Source organism: Struthio camelus, chromosome 2 (genome assembly GCF_040807025.1).
Source record: "Struthio camelus isolate bStrCam1 chromosome 2, bStrCam1.hap1, whole genome shotgun sequence".
Classification (NCBI taxonomy): Eukaryota; Metazoa; Chordata; class Aves; order Struthioniformes; family Struthionidae; genus Struthio; species Struthio camelus.
The window spans coordinates 159,004,313-159,020,090 of NC_090943.1; the positions used below are offsets into that span (position 1 = coordinate 159,004,313).

At 43.3% G+C, this 15,778-nt stretch overlaps 1 protein-coding gene across 1 annotated transcript in view; it reads right to left on the bottom strand.

The window, feature by feature from the left end:
- The window catches only part of SNTB1 (syntrophin beta 1), a 119,475-nt gene that overhangs the window by 9,533 nt on the left and 94,164 nt on the right, over positions 1-15,778 (bottom strand). Inside the window, exon 4 of the mRNA XM_068933190.1 lies at positions 5,979-6,118. Within this exon, the coding sequence (XP_068789291.1) occupies positions 5,979-6,118 (140 nt within the window). The remainder of the gene's footprint in view (positions 1-5,978; positions 6,119-15,778) is intronic.

Below are 15,778 nucleotides of genomic sequence, written 5' to 3' on the forward strand. Positions count from 1 at the left end.
GAGTATGTCGTTAATGGTAACAGTCCGTTTGCGCTGCATTTAGGTAACAGGCAGTGGCTGTAAAACGCAACTCTTTGCACGCTCCAGAAAGCCATGAATCCACTTCTGATCTCCTCTAATGTCTCCCTCGTCTCTCTGTGTTTTGGGGAGCTTTTTGGCATTATTCTTTATAAATGCGTAACAGCGAGAAGCATGTGGCACAACTCAAGAGTGTTCGTGTTGAGCGAGACTCACTGGGAGCTGCTTTTATCCTAATACAATGAAAGGAGTTTCAAGCATTTGCTGCAACACCAGAAAAATCTAACGGCTTCTTTGAGAAGGACAGTGAAACCAGCCCTGACATTCAAAGCAAGTGCTCAGCTGCTCATTTTAGATTTATCTTAGAGGAGGCTGTGATACAAGTTCATCAGCATTCATGCAGCTCTGCCCGGTAGAAAGACCCCATAATCTCACCTTTCTTACATTGAAATCTCTCCTTACCCCAGCTTAGGATTTGAAACCAGCTCTAGAGCAGCTGTACTCTTCGGAAACCTTTGCACACTCAGTTACTCCTCTGAGCTCTGCCCTGGAGGCAAGTGCACTCCCAGACCCCGGAGGAACGGCAGGGACCCTGCACACCACCTTACGGACCTGCACGGTAGACCTTGGCGACATAAATACTCTGCCTCTCTGCCTGTTTGCATCGATGATGAATCGGTACCCAAACCACCTTGCAATATAACCCCAGGACAACTGGACAGGTTTAAAGCAGTATTCCCGTAGTTGCTCTGCTGCATATTCAGAAAGTCACACAACAGAAATTGGTGAATATTTGTAGCAACAGATGAGTCAGGATTACCTAGATAACTAGAACAGACAACCCAGTGCTTACAGTAACCAAATGCTTGCACTTCACATTGGTGTTAAATATTAAACAGCTTTAGTGCTTTTCGGAGATAGTCCTCAACTTTGCACAAAAGCAACTTAAGAGATACCTCATCTTCAATCAGACTGCAACATGTGGTGCTTTTTTTCATATCTGGCATGATAGATAATGCAATTTGTTGCAGTATTCCTGAATTTTACTGCACTGCATAAACATTCAAGATGTAATTATTTAAGGCCCATTTCCATGCTATAGGGAGAAACCGTTATTCTTACCGCAGGCATGAGGAAAAACTGAAACAGAGATTACGACAAAAAGGTCCTTGGAGTCAGGGCTACGAGCCAGTTGCCGTGCCTCCCCGTGCAGAGATTTAAAGGAACAACTTAAATCTCCTGATCGCAATTTTATTTGAGCTATTGCTTATATTCCACACAAAGGTGGGAAAGACTGACTGGAAAATATTTTTAGTTCTTAATAGCATCTATAGGTTGAAGGCAAGCTGATCAACAAAGAGGGCATGTTGAAATTCTGCTGTTAAAAAACACTGTAGGGAGATTGTAACCCTTCCTTCTACCATTTTCCAATTTTCTCTGCTCATTAAGTCTTGGGTAGATTAAGCATGACTCTGTACAGTATCTGGCACTGCAGTTTTCCAGTTTCAGCAGCTTTTCAAATATGCATTAGCTAAGCAAAAATGTTTTCCCAAGGACTCATAAAAATCTGAAAGATGGGAGCAGCCAAGATTACAACATGTGGTCTGCAAGCTTTCCAGGTGAAAAGTTGTAAATTGCACTGATCAATGCACAGGGGGGATTAAAAAACATGTCACGGGAAGGGTAATCACTAACCGACTACCAGCACAGCAGTCGATACCAACAGCAAAGCGTGTGTATTTTTTTGGTATAACTGCTCAGTCTGGCAGGTCCTAAAATTAGTAGCCTTCAGGGTTCTAATCAAAACGATCCAAAACAGTAAGTGTGATGATTTAGGGAATCCATCAGTTTATATATCCTGCTCACCTTGGGGATTCATTATTTATCTGTATGTACCAGACTGCAAATTCCTTTCCAAATGTTATGTTTGGTCTCTCTGTTTTCTTTGCACCTGCATGTCAAATTCATGGTGATATTAATAAACAGTCATAGAAATAAATAGGGCTGGAAAGATTCATAAGAAGTCATCTGGTGCATCCCCCTCCCAGAGCCGGGCTGACAGTACCAATGACACTCCTGACAGTGTCACCTTTCCTTTAAAGTCCCCAGAGAATAAGACCACAAACCTTTCCCAGACAATCTCATCCTGTACCCCACCCGCCTACTGAGTTTTCCCCTGTACCTGCCCTGAATCTCCCCTGCATCAAATGCATCCCAGTATGTCCCATTTTACCCACAGTGGACCTGGAGGACAACACATGCCCCCGCCCTCCTTACGTCTTATCTTTTGATAAGAAGAAACCTATTCCCTGGACTTCTTTAAATTGAAGTGTCTTAAATATCCCCCCCCCACTGATAGTTTCCCAGTCTTATCATTTGTATTGCTTTCTTCTGGACCTTCTACTAGTATCTGGCATCTTTTTGGAAGTGCAGTGCCTCACATGAATGTGGTGTATCGACTGAAGCTTTACTCGTGCTGTGTAGGCAGGTTAGATTGCTACATCCATCCCAGAGGCAATACTTACGTTACAGTCCAAGATGATTGCTTTCATTTTCCCTTCTCAACAACATAACACTGCTGATTTATGCTATTTCACCATAATGCCCAGACGCTTTCAGGCAGATCTACTTTGTCTGTCATTCTCCACCCAAAACCAATGTAGCTGATTATTCCTGAGTACCGAACTTTGCATTTGTCCTTACTGAACTGCATCCCATGTGTTTTTACAGGCCATTTTTCAAACCTGTAGAGACCCTACAGCAGTCTGACACCAGGGTGGAGCAATTGCTCACTCCCTTCCAGCTTGAAGGCTGAGGCTCCTCAATTCAGACAGAAATCCTATTCGACACAGAGATAACTATCCCCTCAGGGCAAACCATCAAATCTGCCATCAAGTCTGCCATCAAATCTGTAGTCGGGAGAAAAAGTAAGCAACCGGCCACCTACGGAGATTATTTGGTAAAGTTAATCAATGGTCACTGCCAAAGGGGGCTGGCAATGCCTGTTAAAAGGCTGGTTTTGTACATTAAGATGTGCGGGCAGGAAGGCGAAGGGTACACGGACTGGGGACCCTGAACCAAGCCACTGCTGTTAAGAAGAATAAACGGGTTGAGAAAAACACAGGTGTTTGCCAGCAATGTGCACCTGCCTGCCCGTAGTAGAGCAGTAAAAGAGGCGAGCGCGGCCTGCTCAGGAAAGGAGCTCCTGCGGCTTGTGCAGGATCACCTTGAGGCACATGCAACACTGCATGTGCGCGGAGGGCAAGGAACCGTGTGTTTTCACAGTCTTCTTTTTCTAAAGGTGAGGGACACCCTGCTCCTGGCACTTACGAAGGAAAGGTTCCCCCATGAAATAACTGGCAGTTTCTTTTAGGGACAATACCGTATTGTCTAACAATGTCTGCAGTTACTGTCATCTATCCCTCCTGACACGCTCTGTTTCCCAACACGCCTAAGTTGCAGTTTCTAAAGCCACTTATGTCCCAGCACAAGCTGTACCGCACTCCAGCTGAGCTGAGCTAAGCCTGGAGATGTACTGCTTTGTCATGGCAAAGTCAGGTAAAGTGACTCTGTTAAACTGCCTTTTACTGCAAGCTAAAATTAGTTAAATTACCTCACACTTGAGATATAGATAGACTTAGGGTATCCAGACTGTTATCAGCAATCACAGCAGTTCAGCTGACAGGAGGGTCTGCACATTAGGACATCGTAAGCTCCCGGTGTGTCAGAGCGGTGGTTATCAGAGGCAGGATCCTCCACCACTTTAAAGAGCAGGACTTTGGCCCGTTTACAAATAGCACCCTGAAGTGGTGGGGAGGAGTTGCATCACCTTCTGCTGGGGGTGCTCCACTAAAGGCAGCAAAGTTTATTTTGGGGGCAGTAGGAATGTGGTCTGATAACTGACACTCCATAAAACAGGGTGAGGAACTCATAAAGAAATAAAAAGGAGATTTGGGCTTTGAATCCCTCTTTTGGAGCACAACCAGCGCTGCAGGCAAAGCAGTGTGCAGAGGACCCAAGGGGCTGCCCCAGGCCCCCCCGGACACAGGAAGGACAGCAGTGCGGAGTGCTTCCTGGCCCGGCCACTGGTCTCGACAGGCCTGTAGTTACGCTTACTCCGGACTGAGGCAGCCTGGCCTGGCTGCACCTTCTGGTTCAGCCAAAAAACATCATCTTCTGCACAGCTCACAGCACACACCGCCACCTGCCAGCAGCAATTATACACCGGCCGAGGTGCTGTTCCCTTGGCAAGGATTTTCTTTTTCCCTCTGTGCATCATGCTCCACTGGCTGCAGGAACACCAAAATACGGCGCCAGAATATGGATCCCTCCTACGATGGACGCGAGGACCACTGAGATGCAGTCCCCGTCTCCTTAACCCCTGCCGAGGTAAACAGGAAACTCTGAACAATACTTCTCTACACGAGAGAGTCCTGATTCCATAGACAATCTCTAGAAACTCAACCAAAGAGGAGCAAAGAGGATAGAGGAATATTCCCCTCTATTTAAAAACTCAAAGTCAGCTTCCACCTGGCACTGACGCTACCCAGAGCTCACTCCCCACTGGGTCAAAAACACCAGCAAGCCTTCATTTAGCGAGGATGTTGCAATAGCAACAGCAATAAATCACTGGTGAGGACATTGGCCCAGTCACCCAGAGGCAAGATTGCAGTGCTGTGAGGCAACACTACGTGCTATTCATCATGGGGCAGGCATCGTGTCAAGGCCTCGTGACGTGTGGTCAGCACATCCGGGCACAGACTCATGCTGCAACACCTCACCCAAGTTTTCAGGAGGAATGCTTGCACTGGAATTGTCACCCCTCACTGCCACCACACATGGCAGGCTCAGAGCTTGCCAGGGTCGTGCAAGGCATAGGACAGTCCCCTTATTTGACGCTAACGCAGGGTAAGCCAGCACATGGCTTCCTGGGAAGTCTGAAAGCTCTATCATGGGCAGGTAGATTGGAACAAAACAACTATTAGGATAATTTACCAAGTTTTTTTTTTTTTTTTTAATAGAATGATTTATCAGCAAAGTCTCAGCTCATTTGGGAAGAGAATAGAGAGTGAGAACAAAAATTAACTAAGGAGAGTACAGTAAGAGAGCCACTGCTTTTGGCCACATGCTACCAGGCCTTCCAAATGAGAACCCATTGAAAACAGTATAATAGAGGCCTGTAGTAAGGCCAAAACAATGAAACAGCAGCTCTTTCCCAAGCCCTTTGACCATACTGGCAGAAGAATGTGATTAAAATGCATGTCAAGAACTATACAGACCGTTTTCAGTGTATAAAGACAACCATGGGAAAGCTCTCTCTGGATTAACGTTGATGGATACCTTCAAAATAATGCAGATGATAGAAAGATTCAAGAATGTGTCTCCCAAGCTCACCATTTTAAGCTAAAACAGCCGGATACTAGCTGCTGGGAGTAGGAACATAAGATGTGCTGGAATAAAGTGTCTCCATCTCATGCGCAAGCCTCCAGAAGCCCCAGCCATTGGTGATGCACTCTACCTGGTGTAGTACTTTCATCCAGCAGGAGTATACCAGCCAGCACATTAAACCCGGGGCAATTATTTTATATGTTATATGACTGAGGTCTGGAAAAGTAGCTGGAGTTCTGAATGCGTCTGCCAAGCTCTTAGGTCTGCACACTGAGATAGAAATCTGCTGAGATCAAGCTCTCAGCTTTTTAAGCACTTCTGCTTCTGGATCAGGGCCAAACTACCACATTCATAATCTTTCTGGTGTGATTTTGGCAATTAGTCTTGGCCAGAATTTGAAACTGCAGGAAGAACAGTTAAGCTGAACACATCAGCCCATTTAAGAAGAAACTGGGTCTTAAACCATGACATTTCAAGTGCGATATACAGCTCTGCACCAGCTATTTCTGATCTCAGCTGATTCAACCATTCCCAATGCTCGTCAAGTGGCTGTAATAAAAAAGCAAAGGTACCTGGTTGCTAGCAGGGGGTAGGTATGCAGAGGGTTGAACCAAGCTTCCTTCATTCGCGGCATGCTCTCATATATTAAAAGGTCTTTCTCAGTCAAGACAACTAGCACAGGCTTCCAGTGCTTCTCATTGTCTCCTGGCACCTGAAAAAGAGTAAAGTTTCAGTGAAACAGCAAGAGACAAAGCAAGCATCCTGCAAAGCTTGTCAACATGAACGCATTCGGTCCTGGTCAAGATCATGAACAAACAAGAGTTTTACTCCTTTGATTTCCGGACTTCTACTGCTTGAATTTATAACCAGATGCATCAGAAACGGAGCAAGGAAATCTGCTGCTCACATTAGCACTACCATTTCCAAGCCTCCTTGCAGCCTTTGCTCACTACAGGCTATTCCATAAATGCAGTAGTGGAAGAAAACAGAGATAGAGCTGACTGCTATTTAGCTGTGATAAGTATGAAAGGACCTAGGAAAGAAGCTTTGCCTTCAATGTATATTTATGATGTGTAGCGTTCACATGTACCTGTCAGATTTACCTGCGTGCTGGACACTGCTGCTGCTGTTTCTAGCTTCATGACCCAAAAAAGCTACATCAGCACTAATAAAAGAAGTGTTAGGTAGTAAAAAATTGTGGTTTGGGAGCAGGTGGGTTTGCTTTTTTCCTCAGCAGCTCATTTTTTCATTGCTCCTCCTTCCTTCACACCATTCTTGCTTCCCAACATCTTTGAAAGTGCCAAATTATAAAAAAATCCAAACTAAACACAGGGTTGATCTGTAGCATTGACTCAGATCTCTTCAGAATTTAACAGAGTTTGCACCTACATTTCAAACCCATCTGCAGAAGATGTCTAATAATTGGGATACCAAAGCCCTTTACTAGCTGGAGAATCCAGATGTGGAATTATATTGCAACTTAAGCATGTCGTACTCCACATGGCTACATAATGACATTTACAGAAATTAAGCATGGACCATGATTTTTACTTACTGTACTCTGGTAGCGTGGAAGAGCCTAAAAATAGATGGGGATATGAAAAGGACTTAGTTTCAAGTAAGAAGGAACATCTTGGCTATCACAGACTAGTCCATCATTTTTCTTTTGGTCCCCAGAAAGAAAAATAAACCATATTATGCAGTAACCTTCTCACGGCCGTGATTTCAAACTGCTATTAAATAGAATTAATTGGGTATTAAATGGAGTTAAAAGAAATTCTGAGATTCATCAGAGAATCTGGTTGTCTACATGACTTCTTAACTGAAACCTTCACCAGAAAGGAGAAGGAACTATCTACCTCTGTGTTATGGGCAATGCCAGCCTGTTTGCCATGGATGTGTTTGCCATCACTGGAGGGAGAAAAATCCAGAAGGGATCAATCAGAAGTGTTCCTCCACTTAACAATATTTAGAGGAGAAAAATTAAGGCTCAAACAAAGATCGGCCCAGGCTGGGAATGGCACAGCCATCAGCTGTGATTCAGATCCCAAAGAATGATGTGCCTGAAGTGATGGATTCAAACTGAGGACCACATTTGAAACACTGGTATTTTATACCATGACAGGGTCCAATACATTTCTAACCTTTTAAGGAAGTTTGAGCCTGTAGTAAGAAAGTTTCATGCCAGAACATCAGCACTCAGTGCAGATCTTAAGCATGAGATTTTTGGCCTGGACTATTTTTAAAAGATATTTCTCCTTCTGAATTAAGCTTCTCCAATAATCAGGTTCCTGTTGACATCATTATTTTCTCATTGGCTGCACATCTTTATTTGTTAATACGATAAAAAAGCAACTTCAACTGATAAGAGGTTCATCTGTTTAATATTTTCAGGAGCATCAATATTTATTTACAATTTTCTTGTGGTGACAGTTTCCTGATATGCAACCTGTCATTTCCAACAGAGCAGAATAAAGCAGCTGCTTAATTAACCCACCTAATAATATCGTCCAGCAAGAATGCAAAATGCAAAGTTTTCACAGCCCCCATGTACCACACAAACATTCATCATCAGTGCAAAGTGTCCTTAACCGGTTAATATCACAATTATTAACTACAATTAATACCACAGTTCATAGCATGGGGATATAGAAGTAAATGTTACGGTAACCGTAACACTTATTTTTTGTGCACCTGCCTTTGTCCTTTAAGTACCAGGATTTTAAGTATATACTCTTTCAGATTTCTAAAAAAGAAAAAAGAATAAGTCTATCACAGGATGAAAAAACAAGATCTTTTGCGCCACAGTCCAGCGGAGTAAGCAGGCACAGTACGGGGCTGTTACTCTCTATTCGTCTGTTTTGTGACCACAAGCAATCCGACGACAACGGCAAGCTGTTCACAGCTTTTCTGCAGGACTAGGCACACTGCATAGTACTTTCCAAACGCTCTGTTATTAGGTGGCTGGTAGCCTGCTGCTACTCCAGAAACTTTGGGAAACACTGTTCCCTGCAAACCAACCACAAGGAAGGAATAAAATCCGTTTTGCCAGTTGTTCGTGCAACTATTTGCTGGAGAGCAATACATGCCAGAGCCGATTCCTAGCCGGGAAAAGAGCAGAGTCCCGGGCTTACACCCCGCCCAGCTGAGCCTGCGGCCTTCCTCGCTCCCAAACAGCGAGGGGACTGCGGAGAAGACGTGGCTCGGTCCTAACGTACTCCTGCAGGCTTCTTCTCAGCTCTGCCTGAAGTGACCTTATGCAGCCTCTCCTTGTAGGATGTATCTCCCGCTTGCAAGATGCATACCGGAGAGCGGTATGGGCGGAGAGGGAACAACAGCGTTTGCCTGCATCCTGCTATATGAAGCCTTGCCTAGGATAAAGGGCTCTGCGACACACACACACTTTTAATTGCATTTTTTAAACCCTTGCCTGGACAATAGCTGTCTCATCAGTGAGGAATGCTGGCGTAAGCAATCCTGCTTCTATTTCAAACCTGAAGAAGGATTTGTGTGCCTGAAAGCTTGCCTGTTTTTTCCAGCTGTAACAGCTGATCTAATAAAAGATACTGCCTTTCCGTAAAAACCTTGAATTGCATTACTATTCACTGATTTCAGTGCGCTTGGGATCGTGCTGTAACAGTTGATGCAGTGCTGTTTCACAGGCGGTTGGCACTTCGCTAGGGTGTCAAAGAGAACACATTGTCCCAAAAATGATAACAGCAAATTCTACAAAGTAAGAACAGAGTCTGCAAATCCAACGTTAGCCTATTCGGCACATCTTGAACGAATTAGTACGGGAAATTAATCTGGATCAAGCAACAGTAGCATATCAGTCACGAATAAAATACCAAATTACAATACAGTAGCAAAAAGCAAGCTGTCTATTTGCAGCTAAGTGAAGGATCTGTTCAAATTTTAAAGCATTAGAATCTGCCATATCATAAAGATAACATGAAAGACTTCTCTAAGAGTACATTTAAATGTAAATTGAAGTACATTCTAGAGGCACTATTTTAGATATTAGTTACGGCCAGCTTAGTCAGAATTTTGCAGAGTTCTGGCACTTGTGCCGCCATCTCTTCGCTCCTCTTCCCGCTTGGACACACATAATTCAAAGTAGATTTATCTATGTTGCAGGCAAACAAAATCATCATCCACCCGAGAAAGCTTTTCAAACTGAGGATCTTTTCAAAGTCAAAACATTGGATCAAATCTAGATGAAGATAACTACAGAAAACTGCTACAGATAACTGCAGCAACTGAGCTGACTGCTTGTACTCACAGGTGAAATTCCACTTAAAGTCAATGAAGCTATAAATGTTTATAGCAGAGACAAACTTGTTCTTTTTTCTTCTTAGACACATGGTGCCATAAGATTAAAGCATTCCAGTACAAACCTGCAAATGGAGAACATATTCTAACCCCCCCCCCCCAAAAAAAAAACAGCAAAGCATCTGTTCTACTGGTCACAACCCAGACCTTCTTCATCCTCACCTACTCGTCATGAAGTGAAATCCTAAGTTTTTTTCCCCATACACACCTCTGTTTTGCCTTTCCAAATTCAGAAAATATTTCACGTATGGTGGGGACAAAACCCAACTTCTTTGTATCCAACCATCTTCTGGTTGGACCTGGGACCGTAACAGATGAGAGCTGCGCTCATGCCTCACTCTGCCACCAAATTCCCATGCATAGCTGCTTTAAATGCTCCACACCTCGTTTCCATCAGGGCACCCTGGTCTCCAAAACGCTCTGTTTTGCCACTGGGGTGGCAAGCGCTGCTGTAACACAAATAGATGTAATTATGAATGCGGACAAAAAGCGTGGAGGAACGGCTGCTGTATTTCAGCAGCTACCTGTGGACTTAACAGTCGGATGAGGGCTGACACGAGAGCAACAGCATTTCAATGCAGAAAGTACACTTGTCGCTTAGCACTAAGCCACACGAGACCCCGCCGCACTGCGAACACGTCTGAGCAGTCGCTGTTTTTGACAGCCTTTGCCGTGGTTGGGCAACGTCGCTCCCGCGCTCTGCTTTAAGGTCGGACCTGCTGTCTAAAGCACCGACTCTGCACATAACGAAGCTGAAGGCTGCTGCTGTGACTGCTCCTGCTGGTTTTATGGGGACTGCTCACACGCTTGAAGGCCACTGCTTGCAGCCTCCCCTTAAAGAGCAACGCCTTTGATACACAGCAACCACCACCATATTTCAAAGAAGAGCTAGCTTGTCCTTCCTGCAGGTTATGGGAACTCCTGCCCTCCTTAATGGGTATCACAGCTTCCAAACCTTTAATTGTTTTTGCATACAATTAGTTGCCATAAACGCAATGGGCAATTCAGTGAAGCTCTGTCCTTTTACAAATGGTTTGGCCCGTTACTCTTTCATCTACCCATCAGGTCTCTTTTTTGTAAAGTTTTTCTTTGAATTTCAGTTATTCGTCTACTTCAGGCTGTCAGGAACGGATGAAAGAATCCTTTTAATCTATGAGGCTTACAGATAATTAAATGAGAGCCCTTGGTCTATTCTGGAAAGCTGTTTTATATTTTCATTAACTCAAAAGGGACATTTAAATTGCATTCCCAGTTTAGTAAACAAATTATATATTGCCAGCAGACTCCACTGCAGCAAGTATCCAAAATGTGGCCTTTCAGAGACCTGCTGTTATGGCAGCAAGTTTATGCTTACAATAAGTGGCTTAACTCCCTTCTCCCTCAACATCTCCCCTCTCCCCAAATCCAGAAGTTATAATATCCCCTCATACTGAATGCAAGAGGAGCAAACAAGAAAGGCTTTTCTGAAACTTTTTTCTTGCTCTTTTCCTCTCTCCTCTCACTTAAAATCTTTCTGGGCTGACAAGAAACAGCTATGACACACACTGGGATATGTATTACATATTTTCTGCCTTTTTGTTTTCTTTTGATGAAGGACTGTGTCCATATTCAGAATAAATTTGATTCATTACAGAAACCTACTTGTCAGGTCCTGAAAATAGCAGCGGTGACTGAAAAGTATGCATTTGTCCAAGGCGTGCTGCAGCAATGCACAAATATATCATGCAAATAAGAAATAATGTGCACATTTCTGCGAGCTCATTTGATGGGAGGCAATTTTCAGCGCGAGAGTGGGCGTAAGCAACAGCCACAGACAGGGGATATCAACACCTCCCACGCCACACAAAGAGGAGAGGTGTTTTGCTGCTAAACTTCGTAGTTTTAAACAGGAAATAATACGCACATTGTTTAGAGAAAAAGCTAATGAAAATGTGTCTGTTTTCATTCTCTCTCCCTGACCTCAAAGGCAACAGCTCAAAGGCGTCTTGTGCCGTTATCAGACTTGGATTGTGGTCAGCACACAAAAATCCCCCAAAATCCCAAAATCCCCCAAAGGGCATGATACTGCATCCTGTGAGCAGCTAGCAGTGAACGAGTGATGCACATGCGATGCACATGTGTGGTCGCAGGGCCATGGAAGCCGACGGCGAGAACCACGGGAGGCAGAGAGTCGTGGGATCTGCTCCAGGTACCACACTAAGCCCTCCTGTCTTCAGCCCAAGCAGCTATCCCTACCCTTGGGGTTGTAAAAAACAGCCACCTGACAGACAGCTACAGTTACTGGCACTGACAAATATGAAAAGGACACCCATTCTTGTGACAGGTCCGTTCAGTCTAGACTCGTTCTAAATATCCTTCAAAATGACAAGACAGGAGCCAATGTTTGTCAGAAGTAACACAGTCAACCGTGTTAGCACAGCAATATGTTCAAGCTAATGTCCTGACTCTCTGGACTAATATGGTGTTCAGACAGCTCGGGCTCATATCCAAACAGTTCTAAATGTCAGCAGAAGCATCTCAGTCCTGTCAGTATTCACTAACGCAGAAATGGTAGGTGATCTCTGCAGACAATTTCTACAGGCAAACAAGAACGCCCAATATGAGTTTTGTAGTTGAGGTTTGCTCCAGAGCTCAGCAAAGTCAACTGGAGCGTCTCTAATTATTCATTAGGTTTTGGACTAGGATCTTGCGAAACAAGCCTAGGAGGTGGCACATCTCTCAAGGGTATAGAGAAGATGAAGCCAGATTCTTCTCGGGGGTGCACTGTTATAGGAGGCAACACGCACAAGCTGAAACAAGGGGAATTCTGATTACATATTGAGAGAAATTTTTCACCATGATGGTAGTCAAACACTGGAACAGACTGTGAAATTTCCACCGTTGGAGAATATTCAGAACTTGACTGGACACGGCCCTGAGCAACCTGGTCTAACTGACTCTTCTTAGAGCAGGGGGTTCGAACTAGATGACCTCCCTTCCAACCTGTATGATGACATAACTCTATGAAACTCCGGAAAAATGAGAGTAGACATCCAGATTTGGATCAGAAATTTGTGATTTAGGCCTGAGTTATCGTTGGCTGTACAGTAACCCACACACACAGCTTTGTGTGCATATGTATTTGTTGCATGAATATCGCAGCAACACGAAGGCAGCAGTCACACAACTGGTTGTTGTAGCTCAAAGCATTGCGGGCTGATTCATAATTGCCCTGTACCTTAAATCATTTATAGCAGAGTAAAATGTATGCAAAATACTTGATCCTTCTTACTTAGTGCAGTTTAACACTCTGGACTTCATTTGCAGTGGATTCCTTGCAAAAGACAAGGAATGTAAGATAGTGGAAAAAATAGCATCACATGAACACATGTATTCAGTGCCTTAAGTAATTTTTTAACAACTGCATGAGAAATTTTTAAAACCTAGATGCACTCTCTTCTCCTTATCCATGCGTCCACTGAAACTGGTTACCTAGATACATGGAAATCCAACCTCAGAGGACTCAAAACGGAAAAATTATAATTCATGTATTTTATAATCTCTTTTGCAGTGAGATAGGAGACTCTAACTATCTGACAATGTCAGGAATACTCCCAGGGAGGAGACAACAAGGCAGAGAGCAGGGGAGATGGTTAATGCACCACCATTTGTTCAGGACACTAATTGTTTTTCATGGTAGAGGATGTGAAAGGAACAGCACCGTTTTTTAAAAAGTATTCTGATGCCTTCTGAGGAAAACACCTTTTCTACTATAGCAGCTTCTTCAGTCCATGAGATTGAGGCCTGAAATTTATTGGTGGTATTTTATCAGTGGTAAGATAGCAAGGCTTTGTAAATAGCAAAGGTCCAATCCTGAAAAGATGCACTGTTCAGCTAAATGATTTCTGTAGAAAAACCTGCACTACTTCTTTTATTTTTCACTTGAACTCCTTCTCAGAAGAGTGGCAGGGAAGAGTGGGGAAGGGAAGAGGACATTTCATCACTCCAGGGCTGTGGCAAGAAAGATTTGCCCAACCTGTAACACCCAAGGACAGAGAAAAAAAGGTAAGTAAGTAAGTCAGACACTTACTTGGAAAGGTTAAAACAGGTCCAGCTAGCACTGAAAACTGAAGGTCGATAAAGAGATAGTGGAAAGACCAGATATAGTTCAACTGACCTTCAAAGCCAGCTTGTCTGGGAAAGAACCTGTGCTGGAAGAGGCCACATTTTAAGTATCACTTATAAAAGTGGAATAGGGGAAGGAGGAAAAGGGGAAGGAAAGACCATTAACCTTGAGCTTTTCTAATCAGTTACAGTGACTGAACAAGTGAATGCAAAATCTGGAGAGTGGGAGTGAGCACAAAACCACTTCATTAGTGCAAAAACATAAGCAAAAGTGCAGGAAATCACAACTACCTGCCACACAGCCTACAAGCATCTGCGTTTCACCCAACAATCTCTCTCTTCCAGCAGGCTCACACCACATGCTTGGGATAAAAGTGAAGATGATATTAGTAGATGCCATTTCATCTGTTGTGCACATTTTGAGTTGGCATTGCTTATATATGGGATGTCTGGGCTCTTCAGATTGCAAGTGAGAGTGGCCATAACTTGCTTTCTGAAAATGTCTCATGAGCACATAACTATAAGGTTGGTGATAGCAGCTATCTGAAGTTTCATAAATATTTACATAAAAATCACAATTAAAATGAGGAATGGACTGTATGTCTAAGACACAGCTTGAGTCTGGGAAAGAAGAGCAACTGTATTGTCTCCAAAAATAATCACTGGACCTCACAGTACAATAATCCTAGCACTGGGGAAAAAGCACTGTACTTCCCTTTAAAATGGAGCAGTGACCTTCCTCCATTAAGCCAGCCTTGTCCTAGAAAACACTGGGAAGAGACCATGGCATGGTCCTGTATCTGCAGTCCATGGAGCCATTCTGCACATCAGGCTCAGCTCCACCAGAACGGGGATCACACCTGTGAACAGCTTTCAATTAGAGGCAAGAAAAGAGGTGGGGAGATTTGGAGGCTCTACCATATCTCCTCTGTAACTGCTCAAGAACAGATATGGTCTTAGGTTACTGTTATTCAATGGCGGAGAAAAGCAATTTTCCCTGAGTTCCCACAAAATCAAAAACATTCACCATTCTCTGTTACACTCTGCAGGGTGCTATATCCTAGAGTCTTGCTGTGGGTACAGTTTTCTGGTCAAGACACAGTGAAACATTTTATGAGGGAGTTTATCCTCATTAGTGGGCAAAAATGGTAATTATATAGGAGCAGAATCAATTTAAATGCACAGTTTCAAATCACTATCTCTAAAGAGTCTTTAATTTAGAACTGAATCTGACTTCAACCAAGCAAGCAGGTACTATACTAGGATAAACTAGTAATAATCCCTATTATCTCAAGACATATACATTTTATCTTTCAATTCACAAAAATACATTGATTTCTAATTATCAACTCAAGAACACTTGTCAATAGAGCCAAATCAAACGTGAATGCTGGAGGCAGAGTTTTGACTGGAAAGCAGCTTGTAGCTTTTAATGACGTCTCAAACAGATGTAAAATGTAATCCGAAATGATTACATATTGTCTGGTGAAGGACAGGTAATCATCAATTTCTCTATTAGAACTATAGTGACTGAAATCTGTTTGAGAAGATGGGTTGTGTCTTTCTCTGTCACACTGTCTTTTCCAGTATTCAGTCTCAGAAATGATGGGCCATCATGAGTTGTACCTTTTCAAGACTGACAGATTTGACTACTTTACTCAAGGGTCATTATAAATCACAAGTGCTGGAACAAAAAGTATTAGGACAGCCATACAGAGGGAACAAGATGTTTCTTTGTCATTGTTATTATGTCGTCTCAAGGACAGTCCAGAATACTGTGTCGTTTCAGTCTACTGTGCCATTGATCAGTATTCAGTAGCATTGATGGATTGCAATACAATTAATGACATCAAGCGAATGAGTGAATTCACTACATGCCTGGCACAAAAATGTATTATCTTCAAAAACTATTGATAAAATCTTTATGCTATACATC